This window comes from Notothenia rossii (assembly GCF_949606895.1).
Source record: "Notothenia rossii genome assembly, chromosome: 7".
Taxonomy (NCBI): domain Eukaryota; kingdom Metazoa; phylum Chordata; class Actinopteri; order Perciformes; family Nototheniidae; genus Notothenia; species Notothenia rossii.
In genome coordinates this window covers 13820167-13842724 of record NC_136905.1, presented here as the reverse complement: position 1 = coordinate 13842724, position 22558 = coordinate 13820167, and the positions used below count along the sequence as shown (strand labels likewise).

Here is a 22558-nt window from a genome sequence, read left to right as displayed (position 1 = left end):
TCAGCTGCTAAATCTAATGTTTCTACCACAGCCATTGAAAGAGTAACTTAGGAGGTCAAATAAAGTCATGAATCAAACACGCCGTTTATACAAAAAGAAAATGGTTCTGTGATGATTTGGATGAACTATAAAGTGTACTGATATGTTGTGCGTGACATGGCTGATGTTCTCTTACCATGTCCACTCTTATAAAACACTGAAACTGACAAGATGTAAACAAAAAATAATCTGTAATCATTCCAGCTGAGGAAATGCTCTTTTGTCCCATTAACGTCTCCTTTGATTTTACCAGGTGGAAACAATGGAGTCTGTCATAGAGCTGCTTCTGGAAACACTGAAAGATTTGAGTGACCGGGATTTACAGAGGTTCCAGATGGTCCTGATTGAAATTCAGTTTGGCAATGGCTACCCAGACATCTCACCAAGGTGGCTCATGATGAGAGACAGGCAGGACATGGTGTTTTATTTGGTGCAAGATCACAGCCAGCACAGACTGCTGGAGATGACCACTGAGGCTTTTGAGAAGATGAACAGGACTGATCTGGTGCAGAGGCTGTCACAAAGCAGCTCAGGACCCAAAAGTAAGACGAATAAAACACAAATATCTTTAAATCATCAAACCTGTTTATCCTAAGTTAATAAGCCCTGTATTCTTCTTTTTAAGTTATAAATATTGATGAAACGTATATTTATAATGTATTTATATCCTAGTGTACAAAGTATGTTTTATGACTAATCAGAACATAAGTTACGACTGTAACTACGGTTCTATGAATCCCGGATGATCGCCAGAAGCAGTGCCTTAAGCACTGGATATGTCCATCGCGCGCATCCGCAGCTCAAGTACCATTACCAACAAAGTCACCTGTGACCCCACGTGACACCGGGCTATATCTGCCACCGGTGTCGTCAGAGGATCTGTTCCCAGAATGTTCTCGCGAGAACACAAGGATTGTGAGTGACAGGATACTCTGGCGGTCATCCGGGATTCATAGAACCGTAGTTACAGTCGTAACATACGTTTATTTCATCCCTAGTGACCGCCAGAGGCGGTGCTTTAAGCACTAGATGACTTATACCAACAATGTCATGAAGAATCCAAGCACTTACTCACTAACTGGAAGCAGCGGAGCTCGGCAATAGGACCTCGCCCAAAGGATGGGGAGTGGCGACATTAACCCGATAAAACCTGGAGAATATGCTAGACGACGCCCACAACACCGCGGCGCAGATGCTCTCTAGGGGCACCCCTCTCAGGGCAGCCCAAGATGTTGAGATGCTTGAAATCTCCTGGCAGAAAGACTGCCCGCAGACTGGCCAGGCGGGGAGACGCCCAAGACAAAAGGCTCTGTGATACCTGGAGTAGCTGTCCGGACCTGGTGCCCCCCTGATGGTTGAAGATGAAAAGGAACAGATCCTCTGACGTCACCGGCAGATATAGCCCGGTGTGACGTGGGGTCACAGGTGACTTTGTTGGTATTGGTACTCGACCTGCGTATGCGGGCGATGGACATATCCAGTGCTTAAAGCACCGCCTCTGGCGGTCAGTTGGGATGAAATGTAACAATGATTAATATTTTGGGAGAGGGTAAAATTAATTGAGTTGTTTATCTTCAACTCTTTCCTCTTCAGAGAAACACTCAGAGGCACAGCGACCTGCAGTGATCCAGAAAGTAAGTAATGTCTCATCTGTCTGACTTTCTACAACACACCTTTCCTTCAACAGGTAATGATTTGACCCAAACACATGATTGACGTATCTATGATGATCTGTCTGTCTGTCTGTCTGTCTGTCTGTCTGTCTGTCTGTCTGTCTGTCTGTCTGTCTGTCAAACCCAACAACAACTAACCAGTTCATAGAGTTAAAGGGAAAACATTAACAGTGATGAGATGCAAATAGACACATTTGTAATTTTCCAAGAGGAATATACACATGTCTAATGAATGTATTGATTATTTCAGGTAGCAACAATGGCAGCTGTTAAACATCTGCTTTTGGAAACTCTGAATGACTTGAGAAACGAGGATTTAGAGAAATTCAAGCAGACCCTAGATTTAATGGTCTCCAAGAAGAAACCGAGTTATGTTTCATGGATTTTGAGATCCTCAACAGGCAGAGCTCAAACAGTGGAACAGATAATTCAGATCTTCGGCCAACAGTGTGTAGAGATAACCATGGAGGTTTTGAAGGACATTAACAGGAATGATCTGAGGCAGAGGTTGACAAAGCCCAGCTCAGAACTCAAAGGTAAGATAAAGAAAACCAAATAACTTCACATCACATACATTTTATATTTCAGTATACAAAATAATCTGTAGTCATTAACAATGTGAACTATAAAAAAAACATGGGACAGGGATCTTAAACATTAAAGAAATAATTGAAATACCATCAAATACCAGAGGTGGGGACTCGAGTCACATGACTTGACTCGAGTCAGACTCGAGTCGCATATCTTTTGACTTGAGACTTGCTTGACTAACATTGATAAAAGACTTGACTTGACTTTGACTTGGTATTCATGACTTGAGACTTGACTTAAGCTTGAGACAGATGACTTGAAAGGACTTTACTGTTTAAAATTAAATATTTGCGTTTGTTTTTGTATTGGGATATTACGTTTAGTTTTTTCGAAAAACGTGATTATAACGCCATGCGCGCAAACCTGGCAACCAACTAGACGGCAGGAGTGTCAGTTAACATGGGAGCGGTTAGCTTTACTCCAAAAATAGTTAAATTTGGATTCAAGGATTATTTTGTCGATGACGCTAATAAGAACAGAACAGCGGTATGCAGGGTCTGCAGCATAAAGATCAGTGACAGGACCACCACAACATCCAACTTCATTCGTCACTACAAAAAACCCCTCAGAGAAAGGTAGGCTACGTGACTGTGTTGTGTTAGCTAGAAAGCTAACGTTAAGTTTAAGCTACGTTAGACTTGGTTTCAAATCGATTAAGCAAAGAGAAGACAAAACTGGGTAAATGAACACTAGAACCGCCAAGGGATTCATTTTGACTAATCCTGATACTGACGGGCTGTCAGGAGAGAGAGAGAGGAAAAGAGATGCCTCGTTTATTTCCCCTGTGTTATTATCAGAAGTTACTGGAAACTTTTGAATAATGTAGTTCATCTACTTTTATTAGTTTGTTTAAATGTTTTAATTATGATGTTTTTGTTTGTAGAAGTGCATCATTCCTTGATTTATTGTCAAATGAATCTGAACTTTTTGATCTGTTATGATGATAAACAGAAGCCATTTCTAAATCAACCCAATTAAGTGTGTTTTAAATCGTCCTCCTTAGTTTATAAGGAAATTATGAAGAGGAACAAATTAAATGGTTTGAAAATGATATCCATGTAGGTGCTGACGCTGTTGGCGGTTCTAGTGTTAACAGAAATTTAAATTAAATATGTGTAATGGCAAGTGCCATATACGATTTTCTTACCTGGAATTCTGCCTTTTTGAACAGACTTTTTGAGTCCTAGCTATATTGTCTACAGTTCTAGGGTTAATATGAATCTAATATGATTGTCATCGGTCTAAATCAGATTTCAAATGATTAACTGTGTATGTAATGAAGATCATAGTGTGGGTTGAATCCATTTTCATAACCACTGTCTTTTAACTGATTTAAATGCGGAAACTGGGCTTATTCATCAGAATTTCGTATGACTTGACTTGACTTGCTTGACCTGAGCAATGACTTGACTTGACTTGCTTGACTCTCAACACAGTGACTTGGGACTTGCTTGATACTTGTAGGTCAAGAGTTGAGACTTGCTCTTGACTTGCACATGTAGGACTTACTCCCACCTCTGTCAAATACCACCGACCTATAGTCTCAACAAGAAACAGAATGTTTTAAGTTTAAGTAGTTTAGTTTAGTTGCTGGGATCTTGTGTGTTAGACATTCACTTTATTTTCTCTCTTCAGAGATGTACTCTGTGGATGAACATCGACCTGTACAGTCTGAGGGAGTGAGTCTGACTTTACACATCACAGCTTTCATTCAATAGATGCAAGTTGCTAACCTTATCCATCTTGAACGTAAAAATGATGATCTAAACTAAATCATTTTTAAGGTTGATCTCTTCCGTCCAAATTATTTTTCTTCCACTGATGTTCTGATCAGATTAGCAGACTGAAGTCTGAACACTCAGAAAAAAATATATAAACATATTTAATAGTACAGATGTTAGTGTTTCTAAAATCCTTTTTTATAAAAAGTCATATTTATTTCCATCATAAAATAACACCTTTTCTTACACATCAGTTGAATTTTTCAGGCACAAATTGCAGCAGTGAAACCGATCCTTTTGGAAACTTTGGAGGATTTGAGTGGCGATGAGCTCGACAGATTTCAGTGGTATCTGCAGTTCACGTACTTCCAGAAGAGCATATCCTACTTCTGTTATGGATATCCCTATTGGACAGGAAATGTACTCCAGCTGGTGGATCAGATGGTGGAGACCTGTTGTCCGCAGTCTGTGGAGGTGACCAGGGAGGTTTTAATGGACATGAAGACAAGTGATCCAGTGGAGAGATTATCAAAGCCTATCTTAAGACTCAAAGGTAAGAGAAAGAAAACAAAAAACTGCTTCAGTACACACTCATCTGTGTGTCATGGATGTGTACTACAGATATTTAAAAATTCATACACATGAGTTTTCTATTTTTCCAAATCTTATGTATTGGAGTTGGATTTTAAGGAATAGTTTACCTACAAATTGACCAGTTGTTCTGTATTACAATTACTCACCCTGAGTTCTCTTGAAATCTTGAAGACATCTGTAATTTCTTAGATGCCTTCCAAGAAAAATGTTCAGACATTTCTATGAATTTAAGTAAATGTGGAGCGTGTTTAATAACAGCACCACTATACCAAAACAACCTCACTGTTTGAAACACTTTTGCATTAACAGTCTCATACTTGGAAATGCGTTACTCTTCTCCACACATCAGAAGTAGTCAGCTAGTGCCAGGATAAATGAGACTTTGATTATACTGCACGAGTTGTGTGGGAGTTTGTAAATGAAAGTGTTATATAGATGCAGTTATATAGCTTATATCGTTTTCCTGTTGTTGAACACAGCTCCAGATTATTAAACACTTTTGATTCTTCGTAATTCAAGTGCAGTAATAACAATTTTTAAAAAACGACATAAGAAGTTGTTGATAATCTGATTTTGAATCAGTGATGATGAGGCTTTTCCTTGGTTTTCTCCTTAGATAAACATCCGTCCAAACCACCGAAGGAGGTGAGTCATATCACATCAGACACACTTTACACAACACGACTCTCATTTGGGTTTTACAGTTTGAAAATGTTGACAGTAAAGAGGTGGAAAATGTTTTCAACTAGTGGAGATATTATATTTAATTCCCTCTGATGACATTGAATCCATTAGGAAGTAACCGGGGCATCACTGGAGGAGAAGCTTCTGGAAACACTTGAAGATTCAAGTGATGGAGAGCTCGAGAAATTCAAGCGTGGCCTCCAAAGAATCTCAAGTCAGAGATTAGAGACGGCAGGGAGAGTTGAGATTGTGGATCTGATGGTGGAGATCTACGGCCAACAGTCTATGGAGGTGACAATGGAGATTTTAAAGAAGATGAAAGAAGACGATTATGGTCTGGAGCAAAAGTTGTCAAACATCACTTTAGGATCCAAAGGTGTGAAAAGCCAAGTGTATTTTTATTGTATTATTTCAAGCTTCCAAAAAGACATCACTCACCAGTTTTTCCTGCATAACACATTTGCTCTAATGCTATATCAGCGCTATGTAGCACATAGTGCTAAAGGGCATAAAAGTTACCATATGATTAAAAAAAATTAAGTAACATAATTTAAAAAAGATCTTGTCTCTTCACAAGGGCCTTCAAGAAGCTTGGAGCTTGAGGGTAGTGAACAACATTTTACATGCGCCTGGATCACATAAGAAAGTAGCCTCTTCTCCTTTTACTTCTTAAGTTACAAATGTTGTTTCTGATTGTGATAGTATCCTATCTACTGTGTTTAGTTCCAAAATCTCAAAGTCTTTGTCTAGCGTTCCGGTGTTATCATTAAGGTCGTCAGAGTCGGTGTATGAAACGGTCATTTCATTTACTCCCTCCATGTATGTTGTGTGTGTCTGGGTGTACATGACCTGATTAAGTGGCAGCTTCTAGTCGCTTGACTGTCTTCCTCCCCGCTCCTCTGTGTCTCTCTTCATCCTGCAGTCACTTGTTTTAATGTCCTTTTTTGCCACATGTGAAGCCTACTCCCTCCAGATTGGATTCTTGTCCTGTATAGTTTTTTGCTGCATGCACAGCATAGGATGTCAAATTCTAGCTGTCTGCCATCTTACTTGATGTTTCTGGACAAACTCTGAAGTTGGGGCATGTGGGCCGTTCAAAAAAGGCATTTGTTGCTGTTGAGAATATTGTGATGCCTCGTCCTGGTTTTGGGTCTCATCGCTGTTTGCATCAAAACACAACCCTTCATCTCTGTGTACATTCTGTGACTTTTTGTCCAACCTAAGGATCATTAGTGTCGTTCTTAGCAGAAGGGATTTGACATTATCACTTTTTAATATGATTATTAAGAGATCTGAATTGCCTACTCGATAGCGCACTGCTGGCATGGTTCCCCAAGTGGTCTTCTGTTTGCCTCTGGGGGTTGGTGAGCACTGGGGCTTTGGGCATTTGCAGCGGAGCGGAGTGAGGAGGGAGGCCAGAGGTAGATTGTGGGTAGAGGTTGGCACCGTGGGAGGGTGGAGTGGAGTGGAGTGGAGGGCAGTTGTTGTTTGTTGTAGGCCAATCGCCAACTCAGATTCCACAGAGAGAGGCACAGGAGGGTTTTACGGGGGAGGAAGTCGTCTGTGTCTGCTGACCACTCCGTCATGTTTCTCAGAGAAATGGAGAGTTAGGTACAGGTTAAAAAGTCATTTATGTTTCTTTGTAGTTCTTTTGTTCATACACTTGCTTTCGGATTAGAAGTATTCTAGTTAAAGCAGCAAATTATAATTAACAAATTGAATGTCTAAGGAGACCAAATTGTCAACTGCTCATTGTAATCACAATAGCTTAGTGTTGATATGATAAACAATTTGAATCATTTTAATATAGTTTTTTTTATATTTAAATTCTAAAATAAAAATAACTTATAATGAACTTATATTGATTATCTGATTCCAGTGGCCAGTTGGAATAGATAATCATCACAGTTTTCTTTTTGCAGCAATGGCTCGGTTTTTATCAGCCTTGCTTTCAAATGTCTTCTATACATACCGTTTATCATTATTACCATACAGTACAATACATAGATCAACAATAAGCGTGACTGAAACAAACATACATTAACAACAGCACAAAACATCAAGGTAACAACCTTCAAATGTGTAAACAACACAAACATTCACTCTCTCTCTTTAATTGTTCTGTCTTTTTGGAGTTGTACTTGCTTTTCTTTCTCCTGTTTTTCTTGTTCCTATCTTTTCCTATCTCTTCTCTTTCTTTCTATTTCTCTATCTTTCCCTCATTTTACTGTTGCCCAAACCCACCTTTGGTATTCAAACCACTTCTTTTTTATCCTGATTCCCAGAATCAGGATATTTAAACCTTACTTTAAGATCGTCTTCTGAATCTTAGGCTTCTAAACCACTTTATTTTTCTTTACAGGAATCCAAACCTCTTTTTAAGTATTTCTCGGTGAATACTTACGGTACGTCTACACTACAGGCATCAAAAAATGCTTTCAACGCTTCGCCCATTCACTTGAATGGGGTGACGTAGAAGATTTTTAATTTTCGCCGAACTGCATTGTGGGGAGCATGGCATGGCTTTGCAAGCATCACGAGCATCTATCGGCATCAAAAGTTGAACGGTACGTCTACACTACAGGCATCAAAAAATGCTTTCAACGCTTCGCCCATTCACTTGAATGGGGTGACGTAGAAGATTTTGAATCTTCGCCGAACTGCATTGTGGGGAGCATGGCATGGCTTTGCAAGCATCACGAGCATCTATCGGCATCAAAAGTTGAACAATGTTCAACTTTTGAGGCTCGATGCTTGGCATCAGCCAATCAAATTCCGTTTATGCAAATCCCGCCAGTGCAAGCTCAGCCAATCCAACCGCGTGCAAGCTGGGAGAGCCAGACCGCAGTTCATTTCCTCATATTCCAAACGAGATATTACGGTAGCAAATCACCCGGTTCTTTACGACCGGAACTATTTACCGGGATACAAACCGGAGGAACCAGGCATGGAGGGAGGTGGCAGAGACAGTGGGTGAAACTGATAGTTTTTTCGCCTGTTTGGAGAGTTTATATCCAGTTTACTTCGTTTTAACATTGCTATTGCTCTGTATGTCGGGGGCGGGAGATTCATGTGATTGGTTGCTCGCAAAAAATCGCCAAGCTTCAGACACGCCCAGCTTCAAGATTTTTTCATGCCTGTAGTGTAGATGGGCCGGAACAATGTTCAACTTTTGAGGCTCGATGCTTGGCATCAGCCAATCAAATCCCGTTTATGCAAATCCCGCCAGTGCAAGCGCAGCCAATCAAACCGCGTGCAAGCTGGGAGAGCCAGACGGCAGTTCATTTCCTCATATTCCAAACGAGATATTACGGTAGCAAATCACCCGGTTCTTTACGACCGGAACTATTTACCGGGATACAAACCGGAGGAACCAGGCATGGAGGGAGGTGGCAGAGACAGTGGGTGAAACTGATAGTTTTTTCGCCTGTTTGGAGAGTTTATATCCAGTTTACTTTTTTTTAACATTGCTATTGCTTTGTATGTCGGGGGCGGGAGATTCATGTGATTGGTTGCTCGCAAAAAATCGCCAAGCTTCAGACACGCCCATCTTCAAGATTTTTTCATGCCTGTAGTGTAGACGGGCCGTAAGGATTAACCCGTATATTGAGCCCTTTACCTTTTTAAGAAATGTTGGTATTTAAACCACTTGTTATTTTCAATTCCAAGAATTAGGATATTTTAAACCTTATTTTAAGAATGTTTTCTGAATCTATGGCGTTTAAACCCAATATAATTTTAAAGGGATCACAACCTCTTTTTAAGTATTTCTCGTTAACCTCCACCGCCGGCGGGGGGGAAAACACAACAATATTCACGAAACTGTGTCTCAGGGCTTCTTAACATGTAACAACCTATTAATGTGTCATACCCACTTAAAAGGAAGAAACTCAGCTAACTGACGATATGAACCATTTTTACCGAAACGAAACACAAGTCTAATGCAGAGCGTCTGAATTAGCACTAAGCGAAAGAGTGCTAATGCTCTTAGCACGTAACTCACGGTAGCAATATTCATAACATTACATTTATGGCAATAAACTTATTTTTCATATAGAGTGTAACAGAGCTTCCGGTTTTGGGCAGGCTACGTGCGCATAACTCTCATTCACCAATGGTAATGCTTAGATGGATTTAGGAACTTCCCCACGATTCTATTGGTTCAAAAGAGGTGTCAGTGACCAAAATCGACCAATGGGTTCCAGAGATATGCTAATAGACCCAAATGACCCCAGAGGTGGTTTTCTTTTCTAAACCTCTCTAAAAAGGTCAAATTTCACTTGTTTTGCATCAAACTTGAAACTTGATACAGGGTACTTATTATTTGTTATAGTTTGGATTCCTAAAGCTTTGTGTCTACTATCCCATCATTCAAGGCTGGGTTTCACTGTAAGTAATGGTTTTCTTTTGGACTGAACCTATAATTTACACTGTTTTACTATGTTCAATCTGAATTTACTTTAAAATTAAAACATCTATATTGATTCTGACTTTTCTACATCCAACTCAGAGATGTATCATTGCTTTGATTATTACTTTACCCTTTTTAGAAGTGAAGATATGATCATTTGTTCTGGGCATGTCATTTTCGAGCCTCACACCTGAAAAACAGGCTTGGGGCTTAACAGGTTAATTGTTAGGCGTAGCCCGTATTAGGATGATTCACAGACAATCTTTAGGTTGACTCACACAGAATCTAAGACTCACACATAATCGTTAGGTTGACTCACACAGAGACGGCACGGAGAGTTGAGATTGTGGATCTGATGGTGGAGATCTACGGCCAACAGTCTATGGAGGTGACAATGGAGATTTTAAAGGAGATGATATTAGACGATTATGGTCTGGGGCAAATGTTGTATTATTTCAAGCTTCCAAAAAGACATCACTCACCAGTATTTCCTGCATAACAAATGTGCTCTAATGCTACATCGGCGCTATGTAGCACATAGTGCTAAAGGGCATAGAAGTTACCATATGATTAAAACATTTTAAGTAACATCATTTAAAAAAAAATCTTGTTTCTTCACAAGGGCCTTCAAGAAGCTTGGATCTTGAGGGCAGTGAAAAAATGATGGTAATTCCTTACATTTTATTTATGTATTCAGTTCTCATTCGTAACACTCCGTTCGATGTCTCACTATGGGATGCGCCTCATCGCGGAGCAAACAGAAGCATCAATCTCATTACGCCAATCCTGATTGGCTGGTGATCTTGACGTCAGCGTCAGGGAATCTACCCCCTATAAGTAGCTTGCGCTACGCCGCATGCATCATTCAAACACCTCTTCTCGCTTCAGAGCACATCTCTATTGGTAGCCGGGCTAGCTCACACAGTCCACAGACGGAACCAAGCTATCCAAGCTAACTTCGGTCGACGGGCGCTCGCCGGCTACTTCTATATATACTTCTGCAAGAAGACTGTTAATACTAACACACCAGTTAGTGTTGCAATCTACCTCGCCGTTTCTTTCTTCGGAATTAAAGGTAAGGTTTTGATTTTTCAAGCTGGTAACACACCTGTTACTAACTTGCCTTTCCTCACTACCGACACCAAGGTAGCGGGGACAGTTTTTTCTCTCTCACACCAGAGGAGGGGAAGATAAAAAGGGTATTAACACACCAGTTAATATTCTTTGAGAATAAAATTCGACACCGTCGTTTTTTCTCCGGATTAACGACAGGTGTGGAAGGATTTTTTCTCAGCAACGTACCTGTTACGAGCGGGTCCTCTCCACGCCGTCACCACGGCGAACGAGATGGACGCTTCTCTCCCTCACACCAGAGGAGTCAGGGACTCGAAGGCTCGGCTCTGCGGCTGCGGGTTCAAGATATCAGGCACAGACTCACACCAGGTCTGCTCTTCCTGCCTCGGGCTGGAACACGCCCAGGAGGCTATCGACAACCCCGGCTCGTGCGGGCATTGTGCCCGCTTCACCATCAAGAGCCTCCGCCGACGGCTAGCACGCCAAGCTAGCTTGTCGGGACAGGACCCCCTCATGTCCGCTGTTTCGCCGGCCGGCAATCAAGACATGGGGGCGTCCGCCGCGGAGATTGAGCCCCGCGCTGTGTCAGGCTGGGGCTCAATAACAGCGGCAGCTGCTGAACCGGAGCCTCACGCCGTGTCAGGCTGGGGCCCGGTGGCGGCAACAGCCGCGAGAGCGGAGCCCCGCGCTGTGTCAGGCTGGGGCTCCCAACTGGACCTCACCATGGTCTCGCCCGCGGATGATGTCCTGGAGTTGGACTACATGGAGGACGAAGAGGATACCTCTGAGTTCCTCCTGTCCGGCATGGACCTGCAGGGCGTGTGTCATCGTGCCGCATCCAGGCTGGACATCCCATGGCCTGAAATGGCCAAGGAGACTTCCAGGTCTCGCTACGAGTCGAAGACTTTGCCCCAAGTAGCGAGGACAAAGAGGCAGCTCCTTCCAGTCTTCCCGGAGATGCTGGACGAGGTGTCGGTCTCGTGGAGAGACCGCCCCTTCAGTAATAAGGCCCCAATCCAGGGTGCCTCCTCCCTGGACTGTGACATATGGTATGGAGAGGCTCGGCCTGCTCCGCATGCCGCCCATGGAACCGCTGGTGGAAGCCCACCTCCAACCGAGGCTGGCTCTGACACCAAGCAGGAACCCTACACTACCGGTGAAGGCAGACCAGTTCCTGTCAGCGATGACGGAACGGGCCTATAAAGCCGCAGCGTTTTCCGTCAGGGCACTCAATGTCTCCTCACTGCTGACCGCCTACCAGGCGGAGCTCTGCGAGGACCTATCGAGCAAACCTGGGCCGGCCGTATGGGAAGAGATCGCAGCGATCACGGACATTTGCCTCCGTGTGCAGCGCTGTGCAGTCCAAGCCACGGGCAAAGTCATGGGCATAATGGTGGTATAGGAGAGAGCCAGGTGTCAGGCTCAACCTGACCAACCTCCCAGACGGTCTCGCGGCAGTCCTTCGCCCAAGTTGCCTCATGTCCTGCCCGGTTCAAGGTACCGAGGCAGCAGAGGCCACAGCCCGCCCCGAGTCTCCAGCCCAGGCAGGAGACGAGGACGAGCTGGCCGAGGAAATCTCCGGTTTCGGCAGCTGCTGTTCAGGCACAGCCGACTCAGATTTTCGGTCACCAGTCGAGGAAGAAGAAGGGGGCGGCCTGACAGCCTCCTCTCCTCTCCTCTCCTCGTTGACAGAGCTGAAAGTTCCCTGTTCCCCAGCTCCAGATGTGTTTTCGGGGTGCCACCAGGCCTCCATCTTCCCGCCGCCTCGAGTGATGCCGCAACGCCATCCTCAAGTTCGCGCCAGAAGGGAAACGGACTTAATACCAGAGACAGTAGTCACAAAAACACTTGTCGCAATTGTTGTTGTTTTCAAATAAACAATTTTTCACTGTCGCATCCACGCTTCAAGCCGAGGGCGCAGTCCAAAAAAATGAAAAGAAAGACAATAAAAACAATAAACAGTCTGTCGCCTGTCCCTCTTTTGAGAGCAGCTACGGCCTCTCTCAAAAGGCGGATAATAGACGGGTCTGTGAAGGCACCACCGCCATGCGCATGCGCAGTGAAGACTGGAGTTATAGAGCCGCTACCGTCACACGCATGCGCAGTGCCGGCTGGGGTTGTGAAGGCACCACCGTCACGCGCCGTTCCCAAACGAGGAGGGAACGGAATTCGGCCAATACTAGATTTGAGGGCTCTGAACAAATATCTAAAAAGATACAAATTCAGAATGCTCACTCACACATCCCTGCTGCGTCTCGTGCGACAAAACGACTGGTTTACATCAGTCGACCTGAAAGATGGGTATTTCCACATCCCAGTATATTACCCACACAGGAAATATCTGACGTTCGCATTTCAGGGGATCTGTTACGAATACAGAGTACTTCCCTTCGGTCTGTCTCTCAGTCCAAGAGTGTTTGTACGATGTACGGAAGCCGCGATAGCCCCGTTAAGACAACAGGGTATTCGCCTGGCAACCTACCTAGACGACTGGCTGCTTCTCGCACAGTCGGAACAGGAGGCTATTACGCAGACAAATGTCCTCGTAAAGCACCTGCTCAACCTGGGTTTCATAATAAACACAGAAGAGAGCATGTTGTGCCCAGCACAGACTGTACTCTTCCTGGGTTTACACCTGAACTCGGTGCCCTTTACAGCCCGCCTGTCAGCGGAAAGAGTGAAAGCTTTCAGGGCTTGCCTCGCTCATTTCCAGCTGCGCAGACATGTTCTTTTCAGATCATGCCTGCGGCTACTGGGGCTCATGGCGTCAGCCATCCTGGTCGTACGTCTGGGACGGTTACACATGAGGGAGTTTCAGCGCTGGGTAGCCGTTCTAAAACTAAACCCCGCGTGGAGAGTGATGGTTACTGTGAAATGCGTAATGGCACTGCGCCACTGACTGCACCCGACTTTTCTGGTACGGGGCGTGCCTATGGGTGCTGTCCTTTCACGGAAGGTGGTCACCACAGACGCATGTCTGACAGGCTGGGGAGGTATTTACGAAGGTCGTCCGGTGAGGGGTCTCTGGAGCAGAGACCTCCAGCGGTCGCACATAAATTACCTGGACCTTTTAGCGGTGTTCCTCACCCTAAAACGCTTTCTGCCTTTTTTCAGAGGACACCATATCCTCGTGAGGACGGACAACACGACCACAATATCGTATATAAACCGACAAGGGGGTTTGCGCTCTCTCCAGTTACACATGCTGGCACGCAAACTGATCTTGTGGAGCTGCGGCCGTCTCCTCTCTCTGAGAGCGACGCACGTACCGGGTGTGATGAACCTCGGGGCAGACCTGCTGTCCAGAGGAGTACCACTATATGCAGACTGGACTCTACATCCAATGGTTGTGAGCCAGCTGTGGGTGCGTTACGGCCGAGCCGCGGTAGATCTGTTTGCATCAAAAGAAAATGCTCACTGTCAGCTTTTCTTTTCAATGCGCGATCAAAACGCACCATTAGGCGTGGACGCGCTCGCACACATTTGGCCTCCGGTCCTCCTGTACGCGTTTCCACCCCTGGCGCTGATACCCCCAACTCTGGCCAGAGTGAGGTAACGGCGACACACAATGATCCTGATAGCTCCACACTGGCCTGCAATATACTGGCTGGCGGAGATATATCAGCTGCTGTGCGGTCAGCCGTGGCAGCTCCCCCTACGCAGAGACATACTGTCTCAGGCGGGTGGGGGGCGATCTTTCACCCACACCCAGAGCGCATCGCCCTATGGGCCTGGCCCGTGAGTGGTATAATCTGAATGCAGTGGGTCTCCCGCAGAAGGTGATAAACACTATTCAGAGTGCGAGAGCTTCCTCCACTAGGTCTCTTTATGACTGTAAGTGGAGGGTGTTTGAGGAGTGGTGCCTTCAAAAAGGGCACACCTCTTTCAATGTCCTGTCGGGGTGATTTTATCATTTCTACAGGACCTAATTGATAAACACAGAGCTTTCTCCATGATCAAAGTGTACCTGGCTGCTATTGCTGCATGCCATGTGGGTTTTGAGGGTAAGACGGCTAGCCAACATCCTTTGGTCTGCCGTTTTATGAAGGGAGCTTGCAGGCTCCTTCCTGTTTCCAGGTCACTGGTGCCCTTATGGGACTTGACAGTGGTTTTAGATGGGCTCACTCTGACCCCATTTGAACCCCTGGAAGAAGCTGACATGAAGCACCTGTCACTCAAGACAGTGCTGTTACTGGCCCTGGCATCCGCCAAGCGAGTCGGTGACATTCATGCGCTATCTGTACATCCTTCATGCACTCAGTTCGCCCGAGGGTTAACGAGAGTGTTGCTGAAGCCCAACCCTGCCTTTATACCTAAGGTGGTTGGCTCATGTACCCCAATTGACATTGAGGCATTTCCTCCGCTGCTGTGTCCCTCCGGGGAACAGCAGCCGAATTTGCTATGTCCAGTCCGTGCTTTACGCACTTATATGGACAGATCAAAAGAGTTTCATCATAATGACCAACTCTTTGTGTCCTGGGCTAACCCTCAGAAGGGCAAGCCTGTTACTAAGCAACGGCTCTCTCACTGGATTGTGGAGGCAATTGCTTTGGCTTACACGAGTCAGGGTCTGCAGGCACCTTCGGGTTTGCGTGCTCATTCGACTCGTGGTCTGGCTACATCCTGGGCTTTGTTCAAGGGTGTTTCCATCCAAGACATTTGCGCAGCAGCGACCTGGTCCTCGCCGCTCACTTTTGTCCGCTTTTACAGATTAGACGTCTCTGCTCCCAGTGTGGCCCATGCAGTGCTGGGCCCCCTGCTGAGTTAGAGCTCTAACTGTTAAATTCTGGTTGGGTTTGGTGATTTTCGAGATAAGCTCGTCTGGCAATACGGGAGCTACAATATCCCATAGTGAGACATCGAACGGAGTGTTATGAATGAGAACTATAGGTTACTTACGTAACCCCAGTTCTCAGAGTAACATGAAGTGAGATGTCTCACCAGACGGCCCTCCTTGCTATGGTGAAGAAGAGGTGCTTATTTTGAATGATGCATGCGGCGTGGCGCAAGCTACTTATAGGGGGTAGATTCCCTGACGCTGACATCAAGATCACCTGCCAATCAGGATTGGCGTAATGAGATTGATGCTTCTGTTTGCTCCGCGATGAGGCACACCCCATAGTGAGACATCTCACTTCATGTTACTCTGAGAACTGGGGTTACGTCAGTAACCTATAGTTATTTGTTGATCATTTATGTTTTTTTTCCAAAAGTCACGTCTTCACTTATTTGTAAAAATGATTAACTCCAGAAGGACTCCAGTGGCTGGACTAAACTTGAACCTGAGGTGAACAGTACAGATGAAGATGAGGCATCAACTTACAGGTAAAAATAGTTTCCTAAATACTGCATATTATCAAACTGGAAATATAGTAAACACTGAAGCTTCGGTCTTGGGAATTCTTCACATAGAGAACACGAAGATCTGCTACAAATATTTCCCCAATAGTATTAATGCTACATTTTGTACCAAATACAAACTTTTTCCGTTATATTTTAGCCTAAAGTCTGAAGCGGGAAACTTTGAATGCAGTGTCTCTGGCTTGCGCTGGGTCTGTCAGGAAAAGGTCAGCTTTAAGTACCAGTTTTGCTCTTCGGAGGAACCCATGAAGAGGATGGAAATGAGGAAATACATGCCTGCAGGTCCCCTGATAGACATCACAGTGATTTCTGGGAAGTTATCTGAAGTGTACCTGCCACACTGGATCTGCATAGGTAAGTGATCATGGAGGAAAATATCAAAATAATCAATGCAGTTGTTTTATTCACATTAATTTATTGTGCTTTATACTATGCAGATGACATCCCTGAAATATTGCAAAAGTTTGCAGTCCTGCACATAGATGACTGTGGAGATGTTGTGGAAAAAGTGTCTGAAGTCACATCGTCTCATGTCAAGCTGTGTGAACCAGTTTTCTCTCCAAGAGCGGTCCTGATGAAAATGGGCTTTCCAGTAAAAATACACTGTAACGTGTTGATTTATTCAAAAGCCTACGCATCATGCACCGTTCTTCATGTTTACCTGACCCCGCTCGATCCTGCTCTTAAAGAGGTTACTGAATATCTTACTGTCACACATTCAAAATGAAATCAAAACCTACAATGGAGTATTTGGGCTGAATTGTGAAAATAACATCTTTAATTCTTAAAGTAGTCCTGTTATGAGAGTAAAGTCATAAGTGAGGGAAAACATATGAAGGAAATATTATATGAAAAGGGTCCTATTGTATGAAATGGATATGGAGGACTTTAATATAATCAACTTCCAATCGTCAAACAGGAACACAGCACCGCACCCAGTGAATTCTAGTCTCTTCCTTTAACCCGTCCTTAAACAAGAAGCAGTTGACTGCTATATTACAGTGCCCAGTGTGGGGCTCTGGTGCCAATCACAGACGTGCCTCAGACCTATTCGGTGGTAATTGTCGATGACGCTGCAGCTTGGTTTGATCTCACTTATTTAGTTCCTCTCAAAACGTTAAAGACTTTTTGTCTCGAATGTATGACTTTTTTATCATGACCTTTTCCTCAGTGGCCATTCTGAAATAACAAAATCTAAAATAAACATTTATTTTTCTAGATACTGACCCTAATACTCTTTTGTTAAAACCTTATTGTTTCATGAATGCATTTTAAAAACAGATGTTTCTTACTGTAAACTTGAAGCAGGGTTGTGCTTAGATTTAATTTTTTTTCCAGACCATCGACAAGGACAATAAAGAATACAAATTCATCCGAAAGCCACGCCCAAACAAGGACCTGAAAATGCACCAAGATTTCAACCTCACAGCAGGCATAATGGCAGAGATTTGCCCAGAGGTACAGTTTGAATTGCCAGTAGATTGGGCCAGGTTCCTGGTATTGCTGACTAGACTAGAATGGATGTGACACTAATTAAAATGGGACAGTTATTAATTTATTTTTATTTGTAAATAATACCTGTGTCAACCTTGCAGTGAGACGTCAAAATGGCTACTGTTTAATATATCAATATCAAGGGAACTCACAAATAGTCAGAACCTCAAGATCTCCACTAGACTTAAACATTCCACTGAGGTGGATTATCTTTGCACCATCAGCTTTTTAATTTACAACCACCAGGCATTGGAATATTTTTCAAGCTGAGCGTAAAATATGCTGGTATTTGTATTTTATAGATCTGCACTTTTGTTGATTTTTATGTTTTTACCTACCCAGGGACTGCAGATGGAAATGAGCCAATAGCTACATTATACCATACATCATCTCTTCCCTTTTTATAATGAATGTATTGTTATGAATGGTCCTTGTTTAATAAAGGCAAAATAATAACATATGCCATACATACAGAAGAATTAGCTATGGTTCAGTAGCCAAAATGTGTTAATCTAGGGGAGCGAATGTGAGAAAATTGATGCTTGTAATTTACCAGTGGCATATCAAATTGTGGACTTAGTCAAAAACAGGCATGCATATACCATCAAACTTAAGTTCAACAATAAGGACTTCTCCATTTGAAATAACCAGCATCATTTTTTCTGTTCACCATGTGACTAGTTAACTTTTTTTTTAAACTACTGAAATCTTTAGTTTATTCAATATTGACCCTCACATCTCATTTTGTCACCTCTCTCTGTTATTTCTTTTTTTTCTTCTCACACAGAAAATAACCCTCAGCAATAGTAGCCAAAGCCAAAGCTCAATATTCTTTGACGTGCTCTTTGAGAATCCAATCAGTGACTTCAACCTTACACTCTCACAACTTAACAAAGGGAAACGCAAACCACGGTGGAGCCACAAGATTCTGAAAGGTTAGTGGGCATTATTACTTACTGTACATCATATGAAAAAAATAATCTTTCTTTTACCTTTTAATTAACCAAGGTGTTATGCAAAAAGGATTATAGTAAATTAAAGAGAGCCCAATCACATTGTATGTCCAAACATAATACAAATGAACTTTATTTTAATGTGTTGATGAGAATACAATACATAAAAACAAAATGTGAAAAATCCATATTTTGTATGTTCTGTATTTCAGTTGAGTTACGAAACTCTGGTGATTCATATGGTAAGATGCTGCATGTTAAAAATGTTGTTTTGTTTTTACAGTTATTGAAATGACATTTCCATTACATTTATAAGAATCTTAAAGGTCCCATGTCATGCTTTTCCGGTTATTACCCATCCCCTTGTGTGTTATGAAGGTTTTTATGCCTGTAAACGGTCTGCAAAGTCACAAACCCTCAAAGTACACCCTGTAGCGAGTAAAACTCTAACACAGAAAATAACTGTCTATGCTGCCCCAAAACGCCTCGTTGGAGATTTATCTTTTTTGTTTGTGTGATGAGTCCATGTCAGGTCCTGAGTGATGTTGAGATGGAGGTTTTCATCCTGGCACCAAGATATCAGGTTTTCGACCTCCTCTCTGTACACCGTCTCGTTGCCGTCGGTGATCAGGCCGATGACAGTCATGTTGTCAGTTAACTTCACGATAGTGTTGGGGCTGTGTGTGGCCACGCAGTCGTTTGTGAACAGGAGTAGAGGAGGGGGCTGAGCACACAGCCCTGAGGGGCTCCGGTGTTGAGGATCAGGGTGGAGGATGTGATTTTTCCCATCCGCACTGCCTGGGGTCTGCCCGTCAGGAAGTTCAGTATCCAATCACAGAGGGCGCTGTTGAGCCCGAGGTCTCTGAGCTTGATGACCAGCTTGGAGGGCACGATGGTGTTGAAAGCTGAACTGTAGTCAGTGAACAGCATTCTCACATACGTGTTCCTCTGGTCCAGGTGTGAGAGGGCAGTGTGGATGGTGAGGGCGATGGCGTCTGTGGACCTGTTTGCTCTGTATGCAAACTGCAGGGGGTCCAGAAAGTCAGGGAGGGAGGAGGTGATGAATATTTTTGATTAACCGCTCAAAGCACTTCATAATGATGGAGGTGAGTGCTACTGGGCGGAAGTTATTAAGGCTGGTGGTTTTAGTCTTTTTGGGGACAGGAACGATGGTGGAGTGTTTGAAACATGCAGGGACTACAGACTGCAGCAGGGACCTGTTGAAGAGGTCTGTGAACACCTCTACCAGCTGAACTGCACACACCCTGAGAACACATTTGGAAGAGCAAGATGTCAATAAGCACAAGAGAGCAATTACAAAACCCAACAAATTATCATCATACATTGCCTTTAACCAGTTTAAACAGCCAATCACAACATGCAGTGTTAGTGTGTCCTACACTAAAGTTTATGTCAAATTGTCATCCGTCATATTTCTGACTAACCATATCTGTCTATTTTACAGAGGAAGCTGCAGGTGGACCGTCCTCAGAAAATGAATCAATGGACAGTGAGTTGTTTATCTACATTAGGTTTTCTTGCTATTATAAAATAGAAGACTTGAAAAGGATACCATTTATTTTCCACCAGAGCGAAAAGTCTTGAGTCCACAAAAACTTAAAAGCCCTACACAAAAGACATTGGAGAGATATAGCAGGGTTTGCAGCTTGGTTATGGGTGAAAAATAATAGACCAGCAAATGGGAATATTTTCTACATAATTAGCAGGTTAACATTTCTCCTCGAACTTCACCCTTCACATTGACAACGACACTGTCTTGACACTGAATTTTGATGTACAGTTACAAAAAGATAGTGTGATTAATGGTGCATAGTCATTTAAGGCTGTGCGATATGGACATAATCACATTTCCCAATATTGCTGGTCAAATATATTCCAGGCACTTAAACCAGGAAAAGACACTTAAGTGATTTGACGTTATCCAAAATGTAATACAAAATGTAGTCTGACATCATGATTTCACAATGATATCCATATATGGGCCAGCCCCAACTCATTCACTTGAGATAGGAATTACCTTGGACACAAGCTGGTGTGTTGTAGCATAGACTTAGGAAGCTGAACAGTATTGAGGGACGTTGAGTAACGCATTGTTGCTTTTAATCTTCTCATTTTGTTGAATATAGAATAACATCAGTCTTATTGTTTTAGGTCTTCTATTAAACTGGCAACCAATGACAGTGCATGTATCATTGTTACATTGAATTACCGTATTTTGCTATGTTGCTGTGCGCATGAAAAAAAAGTAAACCTGTCCATCATTAAGCAATTGTTATTTTCCCTCAATTTGTTTCAGCTGCGAGACCCTCAGCTGGACAGACAGCTCAATACACCACGGTAGACGGTGGGTGCACACTTGATTTTGGTTTATGATCTCAGTGGATCAGCCACTTCTCTGAATCATTCAGATGTCCATTGGCAAACTTCAGAGGGGCCTTTCATGTGCCTTCTTGAGCAGGGGGCCTTGCAGGTGCTGCAGGATTTTCTGCATTGTGGTGTAGTGTGTTACCAATAGTTTTCTTGGTGACTGTGGTCCCAACTGCCTTGAGAACATTAACAAGTTCCCCCCCCCCTTTAGCTCTTGGCTGATACCTCACCTTTCTCATGATCATCAATACCCCACGGGCCAGATCTTGTGTGGAGCCCCAGACCGAGGGTGATTGATGGTCATTTTGTGTTTCTTCCATTTCCGTATAATCGCACCAACAGTGGTCTCCTTCTCACCAAGCTGCTTTCTGATGGTCCTTTAGCCAATCCTAGCCTTGAGCAGGTCTACCATCTTGTCCCTGAGGTCCTTAGACAGCTCTCTAATCTTGTCCATGGTGGAGAGGTTGGAATCTGATTGATTCTGTGGACAGGTGTCTTTTATACAGTTAACAAGTTGATATTAGGAGTACTTTTTTAAAGGAAGAGGACTTCTGTAACCGGTCTGTGGGAGCCAGAATCCTTGTTTGTTGTAAGGAGATCAAATTTCCCCGAGTTAAATGCAAATTATTTTTTATCTTTTATATAATGTCAATTTGTGGATGTTCTTTTTGATATTCGTACTCACACTGTTAAAATAAACCTACCATTAAAATTATAGACTGTTAATTTTTTTGTAAGTGGGCAAACTTACAAAATCTGCAAGGGATCAAATACTTATTTCCTCCACTGTTTTGAAAATAAAGAAGTCACTGTTATAGAATATTAAATCATTTGTTTAGAAATGTATCAAGTTGGCTTCATGGCATCATCAACGCTTTACTCATTATTCCCTCCTTCCTCAGGTGAGCACTTTGTGGATAAACATAGAACCGAGCTGATCAACAGAGTGAACTGCGTTGCAGACATTTTGGATCAGCTCCTTGATGAAGAAGTCATCACACAAGCGATTTATGATAAAATCAGGAACATCCCAACCCCTCAGGAGAAGATGAGGGAACTCTTCAGTGGTCCCCTGAATGCAGCAGGGCTTCGTGGCAAAGACTTCTTCTACAAAATTCTTGAGAAAAAGGAGAAATATCTCATTGAGGAGCTAAAGGGAAAGAAGTGAATGTTGAGGAGAAATCATTTTTAGACTAAATGTACATTGTGCCTCAAGAAAGAAAGCATCTTAAACGATTCCAATGGGGAAATAGTAATGTAAATGTCTCTGTGGGGGTTCTATCAAATATAGCTTTTGCACCTTCATGTTTAATCATAGCTCTTTTTTACACTTGGACCAGTCATATTTTGTAAAATGTATACGTTTTCCTGTAAGGTTTAAACCAGAGTCAGCAAACCATGTAAGTCATTCATGTAATGTAATGATGTAAGAAATGATTTAGCGTTCTCACCTGACATGTAATGTTTTGATCCAGCAAATCCCAGATGGATAGAGTCTGCTTTTAACCTATTTTTAATAATTAAAGGATGCTTGATCATGAATGATTATCCTTAGGTTTGCATGCAGATTTTAAT

At 43.1% G+C, this 22558-nt stretch overlaps 2 protein-coding genes across 3 annotated transcripts in view; both read left to right on the top strand.

Annotated features, from left to right (window-relative positions):
* Window positions 1-22558, top strand: part of LOC307013172 (uncharacterized protein) — a 157779-nt gene that overhangs the window by 2449 nt on the left and 132772 nt on the right. The gene's annotated exons all lie outside the window — the stretch shown is intronic.
* LOC307013173 (uncharacterized protein) overlaps window positions 1-22558 on the top strand; it is a 158340-nt gene that overhangs the window by 81554 nt on the left and 54228 nt on the right. For both annotated transcript variants that reach the window (XM_079640440.1, XM_079640439.1), the window contains exons 28-30: window positions 20061-20105; window positions 20913-20960; window positions 21886-22538. In XM_079640440.1, coding sequence (XP_079496566.1) covers window positions 20061-20105; window positions 20913-20960; window positions 21886-22151 — 359 coding nt within the window. In that variant the 3' untranslated portion in view covers window positions 22152-22538. The remainder of the gene's footprint in view (window positions 1-20060; window positions 20106-20912; window positions 20961-21885; window positions 22539-22558) is intronic.